The sequence below is a fragment of the Tamandua tetradactyla genome, chromosome 2 (genome assembly GCF_023851605.1).
Source record: "Tamandua tetradactyla isolate mTamTet1 chromosome 2, mTamTet1.pri, whole genome shotgun sequence".
Lineage (NCBI taxonomy): Eukaryota > Metazoa > Chordata > Mammalia > Pilosa > Myrmecophagidae > Tamandua > Tamandua tetradactyla.
This window is the reverse complement of record NC_135328.1, coordinates 161388346-161412838: the sequence shown is the minus strand read 5'-3', so window position 1 is coordinate 161412838 and position 24493 is coordinate 161388346. Positions and strand designations below refer to the sequence as shown.

The following is a 24493-nucleotide window of genomic DNA, read 5'->3' as shown; positions in this document are numbered from 1 at the left end:
ACAAGTGTTTATTGTCTACTTTGTATCGTCCTGCAGCAAGTACGGGTTTATTGTTACCCTTGGGTTCCCAAAGACACCCTTGTTCCTTATGATAAATTCCCTTTTCTTATAGCCTCTTAGGGAGGGAGTAATCGAGATCAGGACCTAGAAAGTTGCCTGGATAGAGGTCTTTTTGCTGCTGCTTCTGTCTGCTTTATTCTTCTCTTTATGAATTCTGTTTCTCTATATACTGACCAAAAATGGCCACTTCACAGTTATCAGGTTTATCTCACCCCTGATTCCATGCACAGGCAGAGGGTAAATGGCTCCATTCAGATCCTGGGTCTGCATTTCTGGGAGAAGGCTCACGTAGGTCACATGCCTATCCCTGGTCCTATGAAATGTGGTAAGTGGCGGGAGTTACGGAACCTCTGGCAGCAGAGGGTCCACCCCTGTGTGTGTGGGGAGAGGAGATAGTTGACGGGTATCATGGTGAACAGGACTGATGAGGTCCTTGACCTCATGGAGTTTACAGTCTAGCAGGAAAGAAAGACATCCCACAAATAATTGTAGGCTGAAGTAAAAGGTGGTATGAATTGTATAGCAGCCAGACCTAAACTAGAAAGCTTCCCCAGGAGGGATAGATAGGAGGTAACCAAAGAGGGGAGGGGGGCTTTGATCCTGGGGGAGGGAAAAGTATGGTGGGTGAGGAATGAATGCTCCAGACAGGTGACGAAAGAAAGAAAAAGCTCAGAGGTAAGAAAAAAATGTGTCCATTTAGCATGTGGAAGAAACTGTAAGAAACACAATATTTAAAATTTTTACAAAAATAGCTTGATCATATGACCGTTCTCTTTGGCTTAGAGGGGAAGTTCTTTCAGGAACCATCTTTTCTACTGACTTTGGAACCAATCTGCTTGTGGACCGTTTTACATGGCAGGATATATTCAGTTTCATGGAGTAATTTTTTATTGTAATTTTCCCAGGTCACAGCTGCTTAGCCTTGAAATTTTATTACATGTCTTGAGGTGTATCCTCTCACCTCTCACTTGAATTGATAGAATGAATACACTCATAGAGTGGGCATCCATCCCTCCTCTAGGTTGGCAAGGGGGGATAAAAGGGAAATTATGATTATTTTTGGAAGGATCAATAATTGTGTGCTAATTCTTCTTTCCTGTATAGATGTATTAGTTAGGGTTCTCTAGAGAAACAGAATCAACAGGGAACACTTGCAAATATAAAATTTATGAAAGTGTCTCACGTGACCGTAGAAACGCAGAGTCCAAAATCCACAGGGCAGGCTGTGAAGCCGATGACTCCAATGGATGGCCTGGGTGAACTCCACAGGAGAGGCTCACCAGCCAAAGCAGGAATGCAACCTGTCTCCTCTGAGTCCTCCTTAAAAGGCTTCCCATGATTGGATTTAGCATCACTACTTGCAGAAGACACTCCCCTTTGGCTGATTACAAATGGAATCAGCTGTGGATGTAGCTGACGTGATCATGACCTAATCCTATGAAATGTCCTCATTGCAACAGACAGGCCAGCGCTTGCCCAATCAGATGAACAGGTACCATAACTTGGCCAAGTTGACACCTGTCCCTAACCATGACAATAGGTATCACTTTTGTATCATCCTTCCCCACCTCACCTTCTACCTCCCAGCCCCCGAACAGTTGTTTTAATGGGCATTGTCTGTCATGCTTTTATTTTGAAAATTTAAAAACATTATTGAAAGAGGAGAGAGGTAGGAAAAAAACAGTAATTGATTCTAATATATATTTAATTTGGCAGAACTTGAGAGAGACTTGCTGGGATAAGGCGGGACATTTCTTTGATCTCCCAGATTTCTTATCGTGGAAGGCAACAGGTGTCACAGCACGGTATGTTAATTACAAGTTGGGTTTTATTTGCGGTCATCCAACCTCGGGTGTATGTGTATTGCTTTCTTAACTCCCTTTGGACATACTGTTTGTACATCTGTATGTGATTTTGCATACAACATCTTGAAGCCATCTTCTGCCTCTACTGCACATGCTCAAACACCATTGTTCCTGTGAGGCCTGGAATGTGGGTATCTAAGGTGACAACCATTCATTAAAATTGGAAACATTTGAAGGAGATGTGAAAATTCCAAAGTGAAATGTGACTACATTTGGAAAGGCACTCTTTACAAGGTGCGTAAAAGGAAAAACAAAATTTTTCTCTCTATAATTAAGACAGGGGAGATATATGTGTGATTTTCAAGGAAGCTGATTTTAACAGGATGGATATGTTATAAACTTATTTTGCTTTTTATGTATGTGTACCCAAATCATCCCAGACATTAGAGGTATGTATATTGCAGTCACCAACTATTTTGCAATAAATTATAAATTTTATAAATAAGGTATGCACTACATTACAGAGACTTTTAAAAAAATACTCATTTGAGTGTGAAGTTGAAAACACTATAATTAATTGAGTGGTGTGTGCAGGATTATATATAGACAGGTTAGACTTGAAATCTCCAAGTATGGCAGGTCTGTGGTCATCTTTACCAAAGATTTCAGGGAAGGTGCAAGGTGTAGTGGTCTTCTTATTTTGAACATGATGTAGAATCTGGATTGACAGATTTGTGAAGAATAGATCAGTTCCCAAGATCCTCATATATCTTTTTTTTTTTAAGCACCTGCTGTATCTTAATGTCAGCTCATTCAAAGAGGATTAAATCCTCTCCGTTTTTCTTTTTATTTAAACTCAGGAAGCTGGGAATAGGTGTACTGTTTTCACTGTGCTCCTTCTGCTGTCTCACTTTGCAGTGTTTGAACCTTTCCTTGTAGGGAGTTGATAAGGGTGTGATATTTCAGCTGCAGGGACTGCCAGAAAGTGGATAGTAGAGGATGTGTTTCACAAGCACCTCATTCTTCATGCTGATTAATACTCCCTCCCCCTATTAAATGATCATTAGCCAGTGGTCTCCGGATGTAGGAGATCCACATGTCCATAAAAATGGCCTCAGCAAACCTCAGGTACTCACCCCCTCTGAAGGTGAAGGCTCTGGAGGAGTGGTCTGAACTTTATACCAGGAGCTGTAATTAGTTAATTAGTCACCATTATACTGTTAGCATTGGTGGGGAGGGCAGTATGTGGGTGTCTCATTTTGGGCATTCTTTTGGTTTGATGTTAATTGTCCAAAATTATTTCTTGAAGGATTTCTCTCTCTCTCTCTCTCTCTCTCTCTCTCTCTGTCTCTGTGTGTGTGTGTGTGTGTGTGTGTGTGTGTGTGTGCTTTAGCCTATGTGCAGTAGTGAAAGAAATGAAATTATTGCCTATAAACACAAATTTTAGCACTGCTTTGATTTAGTTATAGTTGTCTAAAATGATAAAATCTAGCAAATTTTAAGTAATAATTCCATTTCTGAATAATAATGAAAAGAGAGATGGAAGAGGCGCTCACTATCCTTCTTATTTTTCCCATGTGTTCTTGAACCCAGTGCTTTGACTTCCTTCTTGGTTCTTTCTGATGGCTCTGGTTGTTATACACCCTCATTCCCTGATATCTGATGCTATTGATGCTATATTAAGATAGCAGGAGTGGGCTTTTTGAACTTAGCTCTGGCTCAGATAGATTTAAATGCAGTGGCATGTGTATACACTCTGGTGTTGCAGTGTGAGTTGTAATTCTCTATTCTGCCACACACTAATTGTGTGACCTTGGCATGTGTTTTCACTGTTTTGAGTCTCACTGTCCTTATCTGTAAAATGAGGATCATGATACCTACCATGCAAGGTTGTTGTAAGGGTTATAGTAAAGCAGTTTTTTCCACTCTACCTTGATTATAGGAAATCATCTGAATAATTTATTAAACATGCAGATCTCCAGGGCCTCCAATTTAAGCCTGCTGAATCAGAATCTCCAGGGAGACCTGGCAATTTGTATGGTTAACAAGTGCCCCAGCTGGTTATATGATCGGACAATTGTCTAACAAAATATAGATGCCAATAAAACTTGACACTGAGGTGTTTAGTGGGGGATTTTAAAATGCAGAGCTTCTTGTTGACCTATCAGAACATGCTTGGGGGCTTTGATCTGCAGTAATTTCAAACCCTGAAGAAGCAGAAAGTTTTATGCCCAAAAATGATTTATTGGCTATTCAGTTATCACTGCCACTTATTATGGGTTGATATGCTCATGACTCATTCTGTTTTTATTAGGACAAATCTATAATCTCTTCTTCCACACACATACACTTGAAGTACCTTCAGAGGTTTCAACCTTTTTTTTTCTTTTTCATTTCCACTTCTTGTAGAGTGGAGCCTGAGGACCTCTGACACCAGAGCACCCAGTTTTTCTTGCAAAGATGAATGCCCTCTCCCTAAGACATCTTACATCTGCTTTTTTCTTTCCTATTATTTCCTTAATTTCTCAATTCTTTTCCCCTTCTCTAGCTTAGCCTGCATAATCGGGGTAAAACAAGTCACCATTTCTGGCTTTCTTAATTTTCAAATAGGGATGATGACAGTGCCTACCCTGTGGGGTTGTTGTATGGCTTAAGTGAGTTAGGTCGCAGATAGAAAACTTCCAACACTAGCTGAAAAAGTTTTAAAGGAATTTGTTATTCTATTTAGTTTCCTTTTTGAAGTCAGTTTTGGAAGAGTCCATGTCAAATTTCTCGCATAGATCTTCTAGTTCGACTGATCTGAATCCAGTGTTTCTTGTGTGTACTGTCTGTGAGAACCTTGAGCAAATTATTTACCTTCCTGGTCTCAGTTCCTCTTGTGCAAACCCTTTCAGTGATGGTGAGAGAATCAGAGGAACTGTGGATGAAAGTATTGGCACATGGTACTTATTCAATAAATGGGTTTTTTGATAAAAAAAATTCCCACTGCCTTCTCTTTTAGAATAAGGGGAATGAGGGTCTGAATTTTTGTCAGTGCCAAAAGATCTTGGGGCAACACAACATAAGCTTGGCGTCCTCTGTGCCGAGGAGAGGGTCTGATGTGCTGTTTATTTGGCCCCTCTATGTGATTGTCTGGGAAGCTTTGGATAAATGAGTGCCAAAAGGCTAGGATGTATTTTGCTTTTCTTTAACTTTTTGTTGTTCTGTTGGAGTCATGTCTGACAGGTGCCTGGATTTCACCTTGTCTTAAAGCTTTCAAACCTACTTTTTTTTTTTTTTTTTTAAAGGAAAGACAGAGAGAAGGAAGGAAGGATAGAAGGAAGGAAGGAAGGGAAACATCTTTAAACATTTTCTTGTTTTTATTGTATTCTGTTTCTCCGTTTTTGTTACATGGGTTGGGGCCGGGAATCGAACCGAGGTCCTCCGGCATAGCAGGCAAGCACTTTGCCCGCTGAGCCACCGCGGCCCGCCCTCAAACCTACTTTTGACGGTGACACTTTTCCTTCTTCTCCTCTTCTTCCCTTTCTCTCTTTTCTCCTCCTTCCCTTCTTGGTGATTCCCCCTCTTACTTTAGCTATCATTGTATTCCTTTGAAATATGGTAGCTACTTTTGAATGTGAGAATGATAGAGGGAGGAGGACTGCAGGCACAAATGAATCAGAAGGAAAGATTGATGATAAAGACTGAGATGGTATAATCTAGGAATGCCTAGAATGTATAATGATAGTAAATGTACAAATTTTAAAATGTTTTTGCATAAGGAAGAGCAAAGGAATGTCGGTATTGCAGGGTGTTGAAAATAGATGGTAATTCATATTTTACAACTTTAATTTACGTGTGAGACTAAAGCAAAAAATGTTTATTTGGTACAAAATTTATATTTTGACTAGTGCATTTCCTAATATAACTTATGTGGACAGTTTAATTGAACACCATAAGTACATGGAACCTTGAGTAGGGAATGAGATTTTGTAGGTTTGTCCAGAGTGATGCCCTGATAAATCCCACAGTGATTTGAACAGTGAATAAGTGTTTGCAAAGTCCCCTTAGGGAAATGGCGAGAAAGGGGGAAAATTCAGCTTCCCCCTGTGGAGAGTTCCTGATATTCTCACAAGCAGTGGGGACAACCAAAGCAGTAGGCCCAGCCCCCAGTCTTGGGGTTTGTTCGTATGAAACGTATGCCTGCAAAGGACTAAGCCTACTTAAAATTAGGCCTAAGAGTCACCCCCCAGAGAACCTCTTTTGTTGCTCAGATGTAGCCTCTCTCTCTCAGCCAACAGGACAAGCAAACTCATTGCCCTCCCCTTCTCTACGTGGGACATGACTCCCAGGGGTGTAAACCTTCCTAGCAACATGAAACAGAAATCCTAGAATGAGCCGAGACTCAGCATCAAGGGATTGAGAAAATCTTCTCAACCAAAAGGGGGAAGAGACAAATGAGACAAAATAAAGTGTCAGTGGCTGAGAAATTTCAAACAGATTCGGGAGGTTATCCTGAAGGTTATTCTTACGCATTGTATAAATATCACCTTTTTAGTTAAGGTGTATTAGAGAGGCTGGAGGGAAGTGTCTGAAACTGTAGAGCTGTGTTCCAGTAGCCATGTTTCTTGAAGATGATTGTATAATGATATGGTTTCGCAGTGTGACTGTGTGATTGTGGAAGTTGTGTCTGATGCTCCTTTTATCTATGGTATGGACAGATGAGTAAAACACATGGATTAAAAATAAATAAATAATAGGGGGAACAAATGTTAAAATAAATTTAGTAGATTGAAATGCTAGTGATCAATGAAAGGGAGTGGTAAGGGGTATAGAAAAAAGATAGGGGAAACAAAGGCTAATATATATTGGGTAGATGGAAATACTAGCAGACAGAGAGAGGGGTAAGGGGTATGGTGTGTATGAGTTTTTTTCCTTTTTCTTTTTATTTCTTTTTCTGGAGTGATTCAAATATTCTAAGAAATGATCATGGTGATGAATATACAACTATGTGATGATATTGTGTTATTGATTATATACCAAGAATGGAATGATCATATGGTAAGAATGTTCGTATTTGTATGTTGTTATGTTTTAAAAAAAAAGGCTAAAAAATGTGTTTATATAAATACATTTTTTATGTATATAATATATATATACATACACACACACGCATATATATATGGTAGCTACTCTTGTTTACCTGGGCCACTGAGAAAATCACCTACTGGCCTCTGTTTTATTTGTAATTCAGCTCCATTCTTTTCATTACATTAATGGCAGTGTTATTGCTAATGATAATAATAGTGTTAGACAGCAATTGAGCCTTCTCTTTACCTATGCTAGGCCTATTAATAAGTGTTAACTCCTGTGCCTTCACTAGTAGGTAGTATTTTCCATCTTGTAAATACGAGAACTGAAGCTAAATGTTTTAGTAATTTTCCACATTTTGGAGAACTGTCGAGAATTTTAGTAATATGAGAAATGGGAAGTCAGAAATTTCAAAAATAAAATTTTGTATAATAAGAATTAAGCATATTCATAAATATAAAGCTTCCTTCTAAAGAGGTTTGAGGTGACTGGTAATATGATAAGATAAAAACACTGGGTGGGCCATGGTGGCTCAGCAGGTAGGAATGCTTGCCTGTGATGCCGGAGGACCCGGGTTTGATTCCTGGTGCTGCCCATGTTAAAAAAATAAATAAATACTTGCCTCTCTTTAAAAAAAAAAAAAAAAAGATAAAAACACTGACAAAAAAATATAATGAAATCAGAGTGGATTGAAAATATTAGTAGAATAACTAAGATGAATCTAACAGTCAAGTGCTAGTAATTATAGGCTGAAGATTTATTTCCAAGCTTTCTAATGGCGAATACAAAGATGGACCAAAATCTAGATAAGGCGAATGAACAGATACAAACTTGACAGTGATTTAGAAGTAGTAGAACTCTTTCTATCCATGAATACTGAGAGAATTTTTTTCTAGGTTATGAAGGGTTGGCCATCTTCTATAAATTATTAAAATTATATCCTATTAAGTTCACTTATTTATTTATTTATTTTTTACATGGGCAGGCACCAGGAATCGAACACGGGTCCTCTGACATGGCAGGCGAGCATTCTTGCCTACTGAGCCACCGTGGCCCGCCCAAGTTCACTTATTTTGTAAAATAAACTTTTCATTTTAGAACAGTTTTAGATTTACAGAAAAATTGCAATATAGTACAGAGAGTTCCCATTTGCTCCACACTCAGTTTCCCCTGTTATTACTATCTTACATTAGTATGGTTCATTTGTCACAGTACTGAGTCAATATTGATGCATCATTATTTTCTGATGTTCATTTTTTTTTTGGTATAGCCATAGTTTTTACCTGATGACCTTCTGTACCAGGATCCCATCAGGATATCAGGATGTTATTTATCATGCATTTAGTCATCACCTCTCCTTAGGCTCCTCTTGGCAGTGACAGCTTATCAGGCTTTCCTTGTTTTTGATGACCTTGAAAGTTTCAAGGAGTACTGGTCAAGTATTTTTACAACATCCCTCACTTGAGGTTTGCCTGATTCTTTTGTAATGATCAGAATGAGGTGATGCGATTTTGGGAGGAAGACCATGGAGGTGAAGTGCTCTTTTTATCACCCCATGTCGAGTGTACGTACTGTCAACATGACCTGTCACTGCTGGTGCTCACATTGGCCACCCTGTTGAGGCTGTGTTTGTCAGGTTTCTCCACCAGGAAGTTACTCTTTTTCCCTCCTTTCCATGCTCTGCTCTTTGGAAGGAAGTCACTTTCCTGGCCCACTCTTAAGGAGTGGGGAGTTAGGCTCCACCTCCTGGAGGATGGAATATCTGCATAAATTATGCTGAGTTCATCTCTATGGGAGATTCATCTGTTCTCAGTTCACTTCTATTTACTGTGTGCCTAAAGGACATTGATGACCAGACATCTTATATATAAGAAGAGGTCTGGAAGGATTGGCTTAGAGTTTATCTGTTCACATTTCTGAGACATTTCTGTAGTGTCCTGAATTTCTAGAAGCTCAGATTTCTTTATTTTCCCTTATATTTTTTCATATTTTCCCTTGTCTTTTCTCTCTAGCACGACGTACATTTCTATGTAGATCAGCAGTAAATATTCTATCTTCTCTGTAAAAGAGATGAATTTATGGATTTTTAGAAACTGAGATCCCTTTAAAAATAGCAATTATTTTCCAGAGTCATTTTATTCTTTGTGTTTTGGGTGTGTGCAGGATATTATTTGTCTTAGTTGTCAGGGTGCTATGACAAATATCACACACTGGTTTTGATTCAACAACAGGAATTTACTGTCTAATTTTCAGAGGCTAGAAACCTGATATCAAGGTATCTGAAGGCTGTGTTTTCTCTGAAGTCTGTAGAGTTCTGCTGACGGCTCAATCTCTGCCTCCATCACATGGTGATCTTTCTTTCTTTCTCTAGCTTCTAGTTTTGGCTTCTTCTCTGCTTGCTGCTCACTTGTACCTGAATTTCCTTGGCTTGTAAGGTCGTCAGCCATATGGGGTTAAGGTCCTCCTACTCAATTTGGCCTTATCCAAATAGGATCTTTGAAGGCCCTGTGTACAAATGAGCTCACACCCAAAGGACTGGGGGTCAGGGCTTGAACATGTCTTTTTGGGGATCATGATTCAATCTACCACATTATTGTTCTTTTTTTCTGTGCTTATTTATCTGTCAGGAGGAGATTATGGTTGGGTTATTGATCTAGATCCCTGGTCATTTTCCAAATCTCCAGAATCTGAAGAATAGCATTATTATTTAGACAATTTTTCTACATCTTTCTTTTTTTTTAAAATTGGGTATCTATTTTATACAACTTACTTTTTTTTTAGTTTATGTGTATTTTCCATATCAATAAATATTCTCCCCAAATAATGTTTTTTTGATACTTGTATAATATTCTGTCATTTGTCAGTATACTATATCTGTATCAACTTTGCCAAATTGTTAGGCTTGAAATGTATATATATTGTTTTAATTTACATTCTTTCATTATTAAACACATTTTCCTTATGTTTAACTACCACTTCTTTATTAATTATCTTTATGTCAATTACTAATATTTACATTGAAATTCTAGCTTTTTTCTTAAGTGAGAACAACTGATTATAATTTTTTTGTTTTCCTATATTTCCTCAGGTGTTATTTTTTAAATATTTCAAAGCTACAGAAAAGTTGAAAGAATGGTATATTGAACATCCATATCTTTTATTTATTTATCAGTTATTAATATTTTGTTATGCTTGTTTTCTCAAGTGCACATATTCTCACACATGTATTTATTTTGCCGAACCATTTGAAAATGAATTGCAGATATCACTATACTTTCCCCCTAAATTCTGCAGTAAGATTGCCCAAGAATACTAACATTCTTATAACCACAGTGCCATCATTACACTTAGGATAATTCACATTTATCCTCATTATTTAAACTCCTAAAGGGTATCTGGCTTGTTAAGGATTCAAAATGCCATTCACCCTTCCTCATCTTTAGGTTTCTGACTAACAAGAGGCTAGATACAAAACTCATTAACTAAAAAATTCACTGTCTTAGAAAATACCATCATCTTCTTATGTATAGAGCTTCTGGCATAATGGATGGATATTGCAGTTCAGAAGTGAGGCTAAACTGGCACTTCAGATTCAGGTGTATGAGTACATACAGTGAGTGGGTGGAGAGGAAGACCAGGAAGACCAGCGTTGCCAACCAGATGTCAAGTCCAATACACTTGTCAGCAACACCCTACCCAGGTGTACTTACCACAGGGTAGTGAACAGTCAAGGCAAGTTGGTTGCACCTGTACATGGGAAGAGATGGAGTGGGCTGGACGTTGTTCTGGATGTGAATTATCACCTTATATTTAACACACTCATGCTTAAAACAGCTTAATACATTTCATTCTCCCAACAATCAGATGAATTATCCTGACCCTTTGGAGAAAACTAAGTTGGGGGATGAGACACAAGTCCAGTTGTTTCCTGCAGTTCCACCCTGGATGGCCAGAGCAGGTTGAGTGAAGTCTCATCCTCCCTAAGAGCTGAGGCAGCCACAAGGGGAATAGAAGGGAGAAACTGCCCATATGATGTCTGCCTCTGGTGTTACTCTTCTAGTGCATGTTCCTTCTGCCCTACTTAACCTCCTAATCTCCTTTCTCAATTGCATATCTTAGATAAGACTTGATTTTTTGAATATTGAAGATCTATTGAATGAAAGTGAAATTGTTTTAATTTAGATGATCCTAGAAGTAACATTTGTTAGACCTTGGTTGAAACATCTTAATGCGGGTTCTCCAGGTAAAGGGTTCTTAGTAAAACAAAACCCAGTTTATTCCTTACATGCCCAATGCTTTAGCACTTTGAATTTCATTGTTTGATGGTTGTGTGGAAGGATGATTTCTCAGAACTGTGGTATAAAGCAGCTGTTCTAGGAAGAATGATTCAGCTATCATCTCTCATCAGCTGATATTTTAGTGTATTTAATAGTGCTGAGAAATGGCCTGTAAGTATTAGATTCCATTTACCCTTATTTTTGGGAAAGAAACTTGTTTTCGCTCTCTGCATAAAAAATATGATGCTTACCTCTTCACTGATGAATAATGTAATAGAAAACTCAAAATAGCAGTGACTTAAACACATTAGGGGCCATTCTGCCCTGTAAATAAGCATAGGGAGTGCTGGGCTACTGTGACAGCTTCACGAAGTCATCAAGAACACTGGCTTTTTTGACATTTTGCTTTACCATCTTCAGCACTGGCTTCCATTTTCAAGGTCACCTCATGATTCAAAAAGGCTGCTGGGGTCCCAGTTATTAAGTCCATATCCCATATAACAAGAAGAAGAGGGCTAGCAAAAGGGATAAAACATGTATCTGAGTCATACTTCTTTAAACAACCCTCTCAGAAGATTTACATACTACTTCTGTTTATATCGTTGATCAACACTTGGGTTTATGGTCGTACCCAGCCAGAATGGAGTGTGGGCAATGTAGGCCTTTAGCTGGATGTTTTATTATCTGAACATAATTGGGTTTCTCTAACTACTGAAGAAACAAAAGAAAAGGGAGAATTGATATTGGGTTGGCAAAAAGACAATTGTAATTTCTCAGTAAATTACATTGACCAATAACCCAGATACCAAGTTATAATCCTTCTATAGTAATGACAGGAAGGGGAATGAGGGTGGTGGCCATCATGGGGGAGGTGGCATGCAGTTTGAAGCTGCTGTGTCTCATAATTTCCCACATTCATTCATTCACTCTTTCCTTGGATATTTATAGAGTACCTGGGAGGTGCCCCTTCTCCAATCTAGCAGTAGGTAGGTATACCTATATTTGACAAATCAAATCCATATAAAGGCTGGAGCCAGTTTGAATTTCAGAGTTCACTCTGCAATTTATCATCTGAGTGAACTTAGGCAAGGCATTTTAACCCCCCTCAATCCTGGTTTCCTCTTATGATTGAAAGAGGCCAAAGACCATATGGGGTTGCCCTACAGGACTAACAACCGCCCAAGGGGACCCTCAATAAGTTTTTGCTATGTGATAGTACAAACATAGTGTTACTTTCATTTATATTTCTCTTCAGTTTTTATTTTTAATTTTATTTATTTATTTATTTTTAATTTGAAGGCACATTCAGTCGAGTGAAACAGCCTGTGTGTGGGGGTGGGAAGGACGAGCCTCTTAGAAACCCAAACCACTTAGAAATTCACCTCAGCCTCCACCTCCCCAGTTTGGGGGTTTATCTTGGCCTTCTGTAGTTGTGATCAGGGTTCAGTGAGTCATGCAGGGCGAATGTGTTACCAAGGGTCTCGGATTTATGGGTACGAAGAAAAAGGTAGGTGCTAGGGGAATCCCAGGCTGGTCAGGGTTCAGGGGCAGAAGGTCCCAGAAGGGCAGGAGGTGTGGCATATGCTGGGTCACTTAGGGAGCAGAAGAGGGAATGAGACATTCACTTCCTGGCTTCCTGTCCGTGCCTATTGAAAGCCTCAGAATCCAGGCCAGGGCTCCACGTGACTGGTCGTGCGCTGCCTCGCACTGACGCCCGCTCTCCTGTCGCAGGCTGTCCTCTGGACCTGCTCCTTTGAGATGGACATGAAGAAGGTCGTTCCTCCTTTCACTTTTCGTCAGTAAAGCAAATCTAGACAGGAAAAGGTTCAGAATCCCCATCTTTTCCTTTGTTGGGGGCAGGGTGGTAAAAAATGTGTCACCTCAGGTGGTTATCCTGTGAACCCTTCTTAAGAACTATTATGTTGAATTTGTTCAATTTCTGTATTTTTTTTCAGATTTCCACAGCATACATTTAGACATGAATTTTGTATGATTGAAAAATGATAGCCAGTGTGACTGTAATTTTCCAACTGAGCAGCAGCAGGACAGGTTTTCTTTTACTTAACAATTTTCTGAGACCTTGAATCACTTTTTAGAATTTAATACCATTTGCTTTTTTAATGTGGTAAAGTAGAATGATCTCTGAATTTGATTTCTCATTTAAAGATAGGTATGTTGGTATATTCTCTGTTGAAAATGCTTTAAAAACTGTTAAAATGCTAAAAAGTCAGATTTAATTTTCCAGGTGATAAAATTGAAATCTAGTAGGTCTCAATCTTAGAGCAAAGATAGTGGGTGGAGTAGGAGTAGGGTATATACCTTCACCGTGCGTTGCTTAGGCTCCTTTCTTTGAACTGAGAAGGCCTCCTTCAAGACAGACAGGGCATCTTAGACTTTATGGACTCTTAAATTAATTTCTCATCCAGAGTCGCTGCTTCTGGCTGTGGACTCTTTTGTGAACTTTGCAGTTGGACCTTTTGAATGTGTTGTGCCTGTGTGATTCTAAGTAGCTACTGAGGTCGGTGAATTGAATTAAAGTTACCAGTATTCAGTGTTGGAACCCGTAAAGACTATGACAGCTTTGGGACATCCAGGACTTATGTTAAAAGAAATGAAAGGAGGGCGGTGTGACCTTGGTTCAGTAGCACAGTTCTCTCCTGCCATGCTGAGACCTGGGTTCGATTCCCAGTGCCTGCCCATGCGAAAAAAAGAAAAGAAAAGAAATGGAGGGTGGCATCGCTTGGGCCTTGGAAAGCCTATATCTGGTCCTGGCAGGTTACCTTGGGCACCCCAGCATCAGTTTCCTCATCTGCAAAATAGGGTGGTGGGAGCAGATGGTCCAATTAGTGTCTTCCAGCCCTAACGTCTTAAGAGTTTGTGAGATAGAGTGGTGTTGACCAAAGCCTCTTTTTGAATCTCCCTTAAAACTCCTTTGAAAAGAGATTGTTAAAGTCTAACTTTAGAATTCATTCCTTTGGGATGTAATTTAATGTTAAATGCTGTGCCTTTTCTTCCTTTTCTTTTTCCTCCTCCTTTTTACTTCTATATAGTTTACTTTTTTTTTTTTAAACCTTATTTTTTTTTTCTTAATTTCTTCAGGTTCCTTTCTCTCTAAATTGTTGTTGAAGGACTTTAAAGAGAATTCTTAAATGTTATTAAGAAAGGGAGCCCTTTATTCCTAAGTCATTTAGAAGATTGCTTTTCCTTTTGTTAAGTATGAAAAATTGTCAACCTGTATCTATAAAATGTGCCAAAACCACACTCACCAATAATAAATGTCAGCTCTCATTATTGCCCAGATATTATTCTTTTCAAAAGCTGGACACCCTCCCCAGGCTTTCTAAACAATCTGCAGCTCATTCATCTTCCTGGTTTTGTTACATTTTGAACCTCTCTGGGTCTGTACAGGATGGCAGCCTGTCTTTTAAAAATTAATGGGTTCCAAATGCCATTCAAACCGATTTCCGCCCTCAGTCTCCTCCCCATTCCCAACCCCCGTCTCCTCCTCAGTCCTGCCTGTTAGGAGGCTTAGATTCTGTATAAATATTGAGCTGGAGATAGTTTCTAAAGAAGTGTTTGGACTTTTCATTAACACTGACAGCCTGTCTGCTTAATATTTTGCTCTGCTGTTTCCATGGAAAAGTGAGGCAGGTCAGTACAGCGAGGGGAGGAGGCTCAGGAGTGGATGTATTCCTGGCTGCTGGCCCTAGAGACTCTGAACTCTGAGCCAGCCATGAAGTCATTTTGAATTTAAGGAGTCTTGCTAATCCAAGGCAATGTGTCTTAATTTGACAAAGTAAAGGTTGCCCGATAAGCAACCCTCAGTACAAGTTCTGTGAAACTGGGGGTGTTTGTAAGTTTAGATTGTGCTAGAGAAATGTGGCTATGCGGAAGAATGGACTCATTTTCTTCTGTTGACTCCCCTTCCTACCCCCTTCCCTTGCCCCACCTCCCCTCCTCCCTTTCCCCTCCTCCTCCTCTCTCTCTCTCTCTTACTTACTTTGGCCCAATTCAGTCCTGCAGTCTGGCCTCTGCAGTGGCTTGATGTGAAATTTGAGAAACATATGTAGTTTTCTATTTCAGGAAAATGATCTCAGGGATTGAATGTGTTTTTTGTTGGCTGTTAAGCTCTGATCTTACTCAGTGTGGTTTTTGATGATGGGAAAGAGGCTTCGAAGTGCTTTTTATCAGAATTTCATGTATTAAAACTTAAGGTTTTGTTTCTTTTTTTTTTGGCCACTCCCTACCCCCTCCCCAGCCCATGATGCAATGTCGTCTATTCTGTCAGAAGTGAGAAGTGTACATTGTTGATTTTACAATAAATTCATTGCTGCTTACACACACATCCACAAAAATGACCACTGTTTTTGTCCTTCACAAAAGCTATTTTAAATGTAGTTCAGTGGAGAAACAAGGGTCTGCATACTGTTTTTCCATAAAGAAAAAGGGATCCGATGGGGGAAAAGTCTCCCTTTGTTCTGCCTCTGTTCTACAGGTAAGTGCCAGCAATGTGCCCAGTGGCCTATAAACCAAACTTCATTAATACAGCCACACAGAGGGTGTGTGGCCTTGCATGGCTCATGGCCTGTCAAGGGAAGGGCTAAGAGGGTCAGGTGGGTCTCTATACCAGTGGGGCTGGTGGGGAGGTAGAAGGTGGACTCAGTATTACCAGTTAGGTCCAACTCATGTGAGCGCTGTTCTTACTTGTCTCTGAGGGTCTTCAGCTAAATAAGGCATGGCTTCAGTCCTTGAGAAGTATCTCAGCTAGAGGTGGTAAGAGAATTCATGAGTTATGGTTATCTGCTAGATAACTAGAAGGCAATTGCATGTCTTCTTTCGTCTTTGTATCCAGAGAAAGCTTGCTGAATTAATTGACAAATGATGTGTAATGATGGGGGTCTCCACAGGGTATGCTGGGAATATAGAAAAGGGTCCTACACCTAGATTTGGGGTGAGGAGATAGGGAAGAAGAAGAAGGGAGAGAAGGGAGCAAACATACCTGGGCATTGTGTATATTATTTATATGATCCTTACGCTTGCCATTTTTGCACATGAGGGAATTGAGAGTCAGAGAGGTCAAGGAACATGTACAAAATCACACAGCTATTAAGTGTGGAGGCCGAAACTGAACCTAGGTTTCTATGGCTCCAAAGCTGTGCCCCTTGCCAAGGCCCCTCTTTCTAGCAGGGGAGAAAGAATGAAAACCCTAGTTTCTCTCGTGTTGCACTCACTCCCACCTCCTTTTTTTGTCCTGTAGGTGTAATGTCTAGTTCCCTCTGACCCAGACTTCTAGCCCTTGTTGAAACAGTTTGGAAAGGAATAAGAGGCTTTCATGTAGTGGCTACCTGGGCACTGTGAAATAAATACAGTGAGTAAGTCTTAGGGCCCCCTATTTGCACAGGCTTTTGTGAATGCTGGCAATTTTAAGAGTTGTAGAATATTACAAATGGTAGGGGGATGTAGTTAGGAAGCGTTTCTGTGTAAGCATTTCTTCTCTAAAGGCACTAAATCTCTAAGACTGTTTATTTGTGGAAGTTAGCTTTCTTCATTTTAAATAAATATTCCCCATTTTACCTAATTTTTTTTTAATTGAGGTGGTAACATATATATTTGTATCTTTCTCTATATAAAGTGAAGTTTGACATTTTAACCATTTAAGTGTACAGTTCACTGACAGCAATTACATGTATAGTGTTGTGTGCTACTACAACCACCATTATTACTAAAAGTTTTCCATTAACCCATACAGAAACTCTCTGCCTATTAAACAATGATTCCCAGTTACCCTCTCCCCCCTGCCCCCTGGTAAGCACTATTTTACTATGAAGTTGCTTATTCTAGATATGTAAGTGGAATCATACAATATTTGTCTTTTGTGTCTGGCTTATTTCACCCAATATGATGTCTTAAGATTCACTCTTAAAGAAAACTTAAGGTTTCTGGGCTTCCCTTTCCTTTTTTGTACCTCATAGGGCTGTTAAGGTGTTTACACTCATAGTACGGCATGCTGAGTACTCAGTATATGTTTGCTGCTGTTGGTCTGTTATACTTTGTTATTGGTATCTAAGACCTAGGTAGATGGCACTCTCATATATTGTATTGTATACCAAATCTTCATTCTTTTGTATGACTAAATGATATTTGACTGTATGGATATACCACAATTTATCTATCCGTTTGTCTGTTGATAGACATTGGGTTGCTGCCCCTTTTTGACTATTGTGAACAGTGCTTCTGTGAACAGTTGTGTATAAGTATCCGTTTGAGTCCATATTTTTAATTTTTTCAGGATATACCTAGGAATGGAATTGCTGTATCACATGGTGATTGCATATTTAAAGTTCTGAGCAACCCTCAAAGTATTTTCCAGAGTAGTTGTACCATTTTACAATCCTACAAACAATGTATGAGGAATGTCCAGTTACTCCACATCCTCACCAATATTTGTTTTCCATTAAAAAAAAAAAAGGTAGCCATCCTAGTGGTTATGAAGTGACATATCATTGTAGTTTCGATTTGCATTTCCCTAATAACTGTTGATTTATGAGCATCATTTCATGTGCCAATTGACCATTTATATATCTTCCTTTGAGAAATGTCTATTCAGGTCCTTTGCCCATTTTTTAAATTGATTTCTCTAATGACTGATGATTTTGATATGCCAGTTGACCATTTGTATATCTACTTTGGAGAAATGTCTATTCAATTCCTTTCCCCATTTTTGGATTTGGTTGTTTCTCATTTTGTTGAATTGTAGAAGTTCTTTACATATTTGTCTATTCCTAATTTTGAATTCCTAGTTTTATATTCCTTTTGTTAAAGAGTCTCCCATACTTTATAAACTTCAGGACCTACAAAACCTGGATTTGCTCTGAGAAGTGGTGGTGAGATCATGGAAGAAGGAAAGTGAACTCAAAGTTGAGCTTGGGCTTGGGGATGAAATGCTACCTCTGCTACTTGTGACCTTGAGCAAGTTACATACCTTTTTTGTGCTTCTCTTCCCTCTTTTGTATCTTATAGGGCTGATAAGGTGTTTGCACTCATAGTACAGCATGCTGGAGGACTCAGTAAATGTTTCCTGCTGCTGGTCTATTATAATTTGTTGCTGGTATCTAAGACCTAGGTAGATGGCGCTTTCAGTACCACTGTGTGCTCTCCACACATTGACCTTCAGAGCATATTGCTAGCAAACTCTTAGATTAATATTTAAAAGCCACAAACTGAAGACTTAAAACTTAAATTAAAAACCCACAGACTATCACTTTACACATTTGTTTCCTCACTATCTTTGGCCATCAACCAAATGGCGTCAAATAAATTTTATTCAGAAAACTGGCGATGATTTTCAAAGAACTGAGAATTGTGCTGGCCTCCTCTCCTGTCACCCGTTATTACACACTGTCTCGCCAATCCCTGAGCAAAGCAGCCTTTTCATGTCTTGCATTTGTACACCCTCGTCCCTGTCTCCTGAATATTGATCGTCCTCTTTTCTACTGTTGAACTGTGAACTGTTTGCTCATTTTCAAGACCGAGTTTAAAGGTCATGTTACTTCTGAAGCCATTCAAACTCCCCCATGGCAGTTAGACACTTCCTCATCGTTGTTCTTACAGTTCTCCTCGTACTTCTTTCATTGTAGTATTATTATTTCTTGGCAAATATTTTTCTTCTCCTAGCCTAAGAAATCCTTGAATGAAGAAACCATGGTTTTTTCACTTGTATACCCCCGGTGCAGAGTATATGATAGGTATTAGGTGTTGAGATATTTTGAAGGGGTGGATTGAAAAGAACTGTTATTTTCATTCAGTTATACTTTAAAAGCTGATCGTTTGTTCCAGAAATGCTTTATGGTATGATGACACAGAATCATATTTTTCCATTGGTTTATACTGTAAGAGATTTTTTTAATGTCTGATAGGTCCCCAATTTGAAATGTCTTTATAGCATTTTCTCTTTGTTTCCATGCCTTCAGCATCTGATTTAAGCAGATAATTCTTTGTAAACAAACACTAAAGTTATGTCTTACTTGTTAGACTGTAACTTCTTTTGTAGACTAACTTCTTGAGTGTAGGAATCTTAAATATTTGGTCCACAATGATTGACATACAGTAATAGTTCTGAGGTAGAAGAACTTACAATAATAACAATATTAGTTGTTTATACTTAGAGAATACTTTACATGTACTAAACACTGTTGTGACCATTTTAGATATAATAACCCTTTAGTCCTCCCCGTGCTCCTGTATTATATGTACTATAAATATTGTTTATATCTTAAAGATAAGAAAACTGAGGCTCAAAGAGGCCAAGGAACTTACCCAAGTCACATGTTTAATAAGCAGCAAAGCTTGGGATTTGAACCCAGGCATTGTGGTCCCGAAATCCATGTATATATCACATGTAAACCTGTAGTATACTACGATGGTTTCCTACCTCTGATTGGCACTCAGTACATATTTGTTGACTGTTAAAGGAATTCAGCAGAGATCTATTTTTGTAAAGTAAAACGTTCATTTATTAAATGAATAACTCCCCAGCATTTCTCAAATGTGGTACCCGACCAACAATATTAGCATTACCTGAGAATTTATTAGAAATGCAAATTCTGCAACCTAACCCTCACCTAATTCAGTTACTCTGGGAGTGGTGGCACCCAATAATATGCATTTTGACAAAACATCAAGGCAGTTCTGCCTCATGTTATAATTTGAGAACCACCGCCCTAACCTAAATTATTTTCTATGAAATAATTTAATTTATTCTGGCTTTTCTTAAAATGAGTCATACATTTCAGTTATCTCATCTTTGTATACCCATTATATTTTTGTGACATTTATATTGGGGACAAAACTATATTGGTGAGTAGTTCTGCTAAGATTTCTGAGAAAATTTGAAAGTTCCAAGAGTGTCTGTTGCTTGACATTTATTTACAGTTAGGGAAGTCATTCTGTTCATAGAGACCGAACTATTGGGACTCACAATTTTACAAGTTATGAGCAATCCTGTCTGTCAAATCATTATTCTAACTGGAGACAGTTGTGTTTTCTGCCTACTTGTCTCTGCTTTTATCTATATTTTTGTTTTGTTTTTATCTGTGCAGGCGGATTTCAAGATCAGAAAATTTAAACAGTACAATACCTCCTCCATTCAGCCTTGCCTCCTAACTGGTGGGGGAAGGAGCCCAGAGATGCAAAAATAATAGCGAAAAGCAGAGGAGAGGGCAGCAGAACCAGAGGATGGAAGGAGCCAGGGTTTTACAAATCATTACATTCCTGGAAATAGCCCCAGCTCCTATGGACTCTTGGTTTGCACGTGATAGGAAAAAAGAATGCTGGATTTGAAATAGACTTGGAATTCTGGCTTAGCCTCTTTATATATGTGAATTTAGGAAAGTTAACTCGCTTAGCAGAAGTTCCCTCATGTACAATGGGAATAATATTACCTGGTTCATAATGATGTTGCAAGGTTTTATTGATAATTGTATCTGCTTTGAGGGGAAGCTAGAAGAACTAGAGTTAGTCACTAGGTCCTTCCCCCTCCTGTCCCCCTCCCCTTGTTTTCCTTATTAGAGAAGTTGTAAGTTTACAGAATAACAAAATAAAGGATTTCCATATACTGCCCTAATAGCAATACCTTGCATTGGTGTGGAACATTTGTAACAATTGATGATAGCACATATTTGTAATTGTGCTATTAACTGTGGTCCATGATTTAACTTAAGGTTTACTGTGTGTAGTATATAGACATGGATAATAAAAAAAAATTATTTCCCTTTTAATCACATTCAGATATAGATATAGATATATATCAGTGCTGTTAATTATGTTTATAATATTGTGCTACCATCACCACCATCCACTACCAAAACATTTCCATCATTCTGAATAGGAACCCTGAAAATTTTATGCCTTAACTCCCCTTTCCCTATCCCCAACCCATCACTGGTAGCCTTTATTCTAGATGCTGACTCTGTGAGTTTGCTTATTCTGTCAATGAGATCATACAATATTTGTCCTTTTGTGTCTGGCTTATTTTACTCAACACAATGTCTTCAGGGTTCATCCATGTTGTCGCATGTATCAAGACTTTATTCGCTTTTATGCCTGAATAAGTTTCCCTTTATGTATATACCAAAATTTATGTATCCATTCATCAGTTGATGGACACCTGGGTTGCTTCCATCTTTGCAGTTATGAAAAATGTTGCTTTGAACATTCGTATGCAAATATCTGTTTGAGTCTCTGTTTTCAGTTCTTCTGAGTTTATACCTAGTAATGGGGTCACCAAATACTGTGATAGTTCTATACTTAGCTTTTTCAGAAACCGCCAATCTGTTTTCCATAGTGGCTGCACCATTTTACATTGCCACCAGCAATGACCTAGCTTCCTGCATCCTAACACATGATATTTTCCATTCTTTGAATAGCGGCCATTCTAATGGGTGTGAAATGGTATCTCATTTTTATTCACATTTTCCTGATGGCTAATGATGTTGAACATCTTTTAATGTACTCATCAGCCATTTGTATACGTCCTGTGGAGAGATGTCTATTCATGTCTTTTGCCTATTTTTAAATTGGTATGTTTATCTTTTTGTGGTTAAGTTGAAGTATTTTAAAATATATTCTGGGTATTAAACTTTGATCAGATATGTGTTTTCCAAATATTTTCTTACATTGTGTAGGTTGTTGTTTTACTGTCATGATAAAGTACTTTGAGGCTCAAAAGTTTTTAATTTTGATGAGGTCATATTATCTGTTTTTTCTTTAGATACTTGTACCTTAGGTGTAAGGTCTTATAAACCATTACTTAACACGAGGAACTGAAGATGCTTTCTAATGTTTTTTTCCTAGGAATTTTATAGGTCTGGTTCTTTTATTTAGGTCTTTGATTCGTTATGAGTTGATTTTTGTATAAGGTGTGAGGTAAGGATCCTCATTTGTTTTTTTACAAATGGAGATCCAGTTTTCCCAGCTCCATTTGTTGAAGAGACTATTCTTTCCCCATTGAGTGAACTTGGCACACTTGTCAAAAATCAAAAGTAGACCATACATGTGAGAATTGATTTCTGAGGTCTCAATTCAGTTCCATTGGTCTGGAATGAATGTCTGCCCTTGTGCCAGTATCAATCCTATTTTGATAACTGTGGCTTTGTTTCAAGTTTGAAGATTGGGAATTGTGAGTCCTCCAATTTCATTTTTCTATTTCAAGATGACTTTAGCCATAAATTTGATGATTGACTTTTCCATTTCTGCAAAGAAGGTTGTTGGAATTTGACTTGAATTGCATTGAATCTATAAATTACTTTGGGTAGGATTGATATCCTTTTTTTTTTTTTACATGAGCAGGCACAGGAATCGAACCCGGGTCCTCAGGCATGGCAGGCAAGCACTCTTACCTGCTGAGCCACCGTGGCCTGCCCAGGATTGATATCTTAATGAAATTTAGTCTTCCAATCCATGAGCATGGAATGTCCTTCCATTTATTTATTTAGGTCTTCTTTGATTTCTTTTAGCAGTGTTTTGTAAGTTTCTCTGTGTAAGTCCTTTATATCCTTGGTTAGATTTACTCCTAAATATTTAGTTGTTTTAGTTGCTGTTGTGACTAGAATATTTTTCTTGATTTGTTCATTGCTTGTGTATATAAACACTACTGATTTGGGGGTGTTGATCATGTACCCCACCTCTCTGCTGAATTCATTTATTAGTTTTAGGGGCTTTGTTTTGAATTTTTCAGGATTTTCTCTATATAGGATCATGTCATCTGCCAATAGGGAAAGTTTTACTTTTCTCTTTCCAATTCAAATGCCTTTTATTTCTTTTTCTTGACTAAATTACTCTGGCGAGAATGCCCAGTACAAATGTTGAATAACAATAGTGACAGTGGCATCCTTGCCTTGTTCCTTATCTTAGAGGAAAAGTTTTCAGTCTTTCACCATTAAATAGGATGTTAGGTGTGGGCTTTTCATATATGCCCTTTATCATGTTGAGGAATTTTCTCCTGTCTCTAATCTTCTACATGTTTTTATCAAGAAGCATGGATTTTTCAGTTGCCTATTTTGCAACAATCGAAATGATCTTGTGCTTTTTTTCCTTCATTGTGTTAATGTGGTCAGTTACATTAATTGCTTTTCTTATGTTTTTTTCTTATTTTTAAATCCCCTTTGATCATGGTTGTTGTTGGATTTGGTTTACTAATTTTTTTTGAGGATATTTGTATCTATATTCATAAGAGATGTTAGTCTGTAGTTTTCTTGTGGTCTCTTTATATAGCTTTGGTATGAGAAGTGATGTTGGCCTTGTATAATGAGTTAGGTAGTGTTCCTTCCTCTTCCTTTTTTTTGGAAGGGTTTGAACAGAATTGGAGTTAAGTCTTCTTAGAATATTTAGTAGAATTCCCCTGTGAAGCCATTTGGTCCTGTGCTCTTCTTTATTGGGAGGTTTTTAATTGCTGATTCAATCTCTTTTCTAGTAATTGGTTTGTTGAGAGCTATTTCTTTTTTAATCAATGTTGGTAATTTGTATGTTTCTAAGAATTTGTCTATTTCATCTAGATTATCTAATTTGTTGGCATACACTTGCTTATCATATCTTCTTATGGTCCTTTTTATTTTAGTAGGGTTGGTACAAACATCTCCCTTTTCATTTCTAATTTTCATTATTTGTATCTCTTTTTCTTTGCTATTCTAGCTGAAGGTTTCTCAATTTTATTGTTCTTTTCAATAAGTTTTGGTTTTGTTGTTTCTATATATTTTTTCTATTTCATGTATCTCTACTCTAATCTGTTAATTTCTTCCTTCTACTCAGTTTGGGTTTAGTTTGTTCTTCTTTATCTAGTTCTTTCAGTTTTGAGGTTAAGTCTCTGATTTAGAGTCTTTCTTCTTTTCTAATGTGAGAGGTATAAATTTCCTTCTCATCACTGCTTTTGTTGTATCCCATAAGTTTTAGTATATTGGGTATTCATTTTCATTCACCTGAAGATATTTCCTAATTTTGTGATTTCCTCTTTAATCCATTAGTTAAAAATATGTTGTTTAATTTTCACATATTTGTGAGTTTTCCATTTCCTCCTCTGTTATGGATTTCTAGCTTCATTCTTTTGTGGTTGGAGAATATAGATTGTATATGATTTCAGCATTTTGTTTTGTATCTTACATGTGATTTGTGCTGGGGGATGATCCATGTGCACTTAAGAAGAATGAATATTCTGTTTTTGTTGGGTCAAGTGTCCTGTATATGTCTGTAAGTTCTAGTTGGTTTAGAGTATCATTCAAGGCTTGCATT

General features: G+C 38.1%; 1 protein-coding gene across 16 annotated transcripts in view; it reads left to right on the top strand.

The window, feature by feature from the left end:
- The window catches only part of FGGY (FGGY carbohydrate kinase domain containing), a 515661-nt gene that overhangs the window by 107667 nt on the left and 383501 nt on the right, over positions 1-24493 (top strand). For all 16 annotated transcript variants that reach the window (XM_077149482.1, XM_077149492.1, XM_077149484.1 and 13 more), the window contains one exon: positions 1777-1865. In XM_077149482.1, the coding sequence (XP_077005597.1) occupies positions 1777-1865 (89 nt within the window). The remainder of the gene's footprint in view (positions 1-1776; positions 1866-24493) is intronic.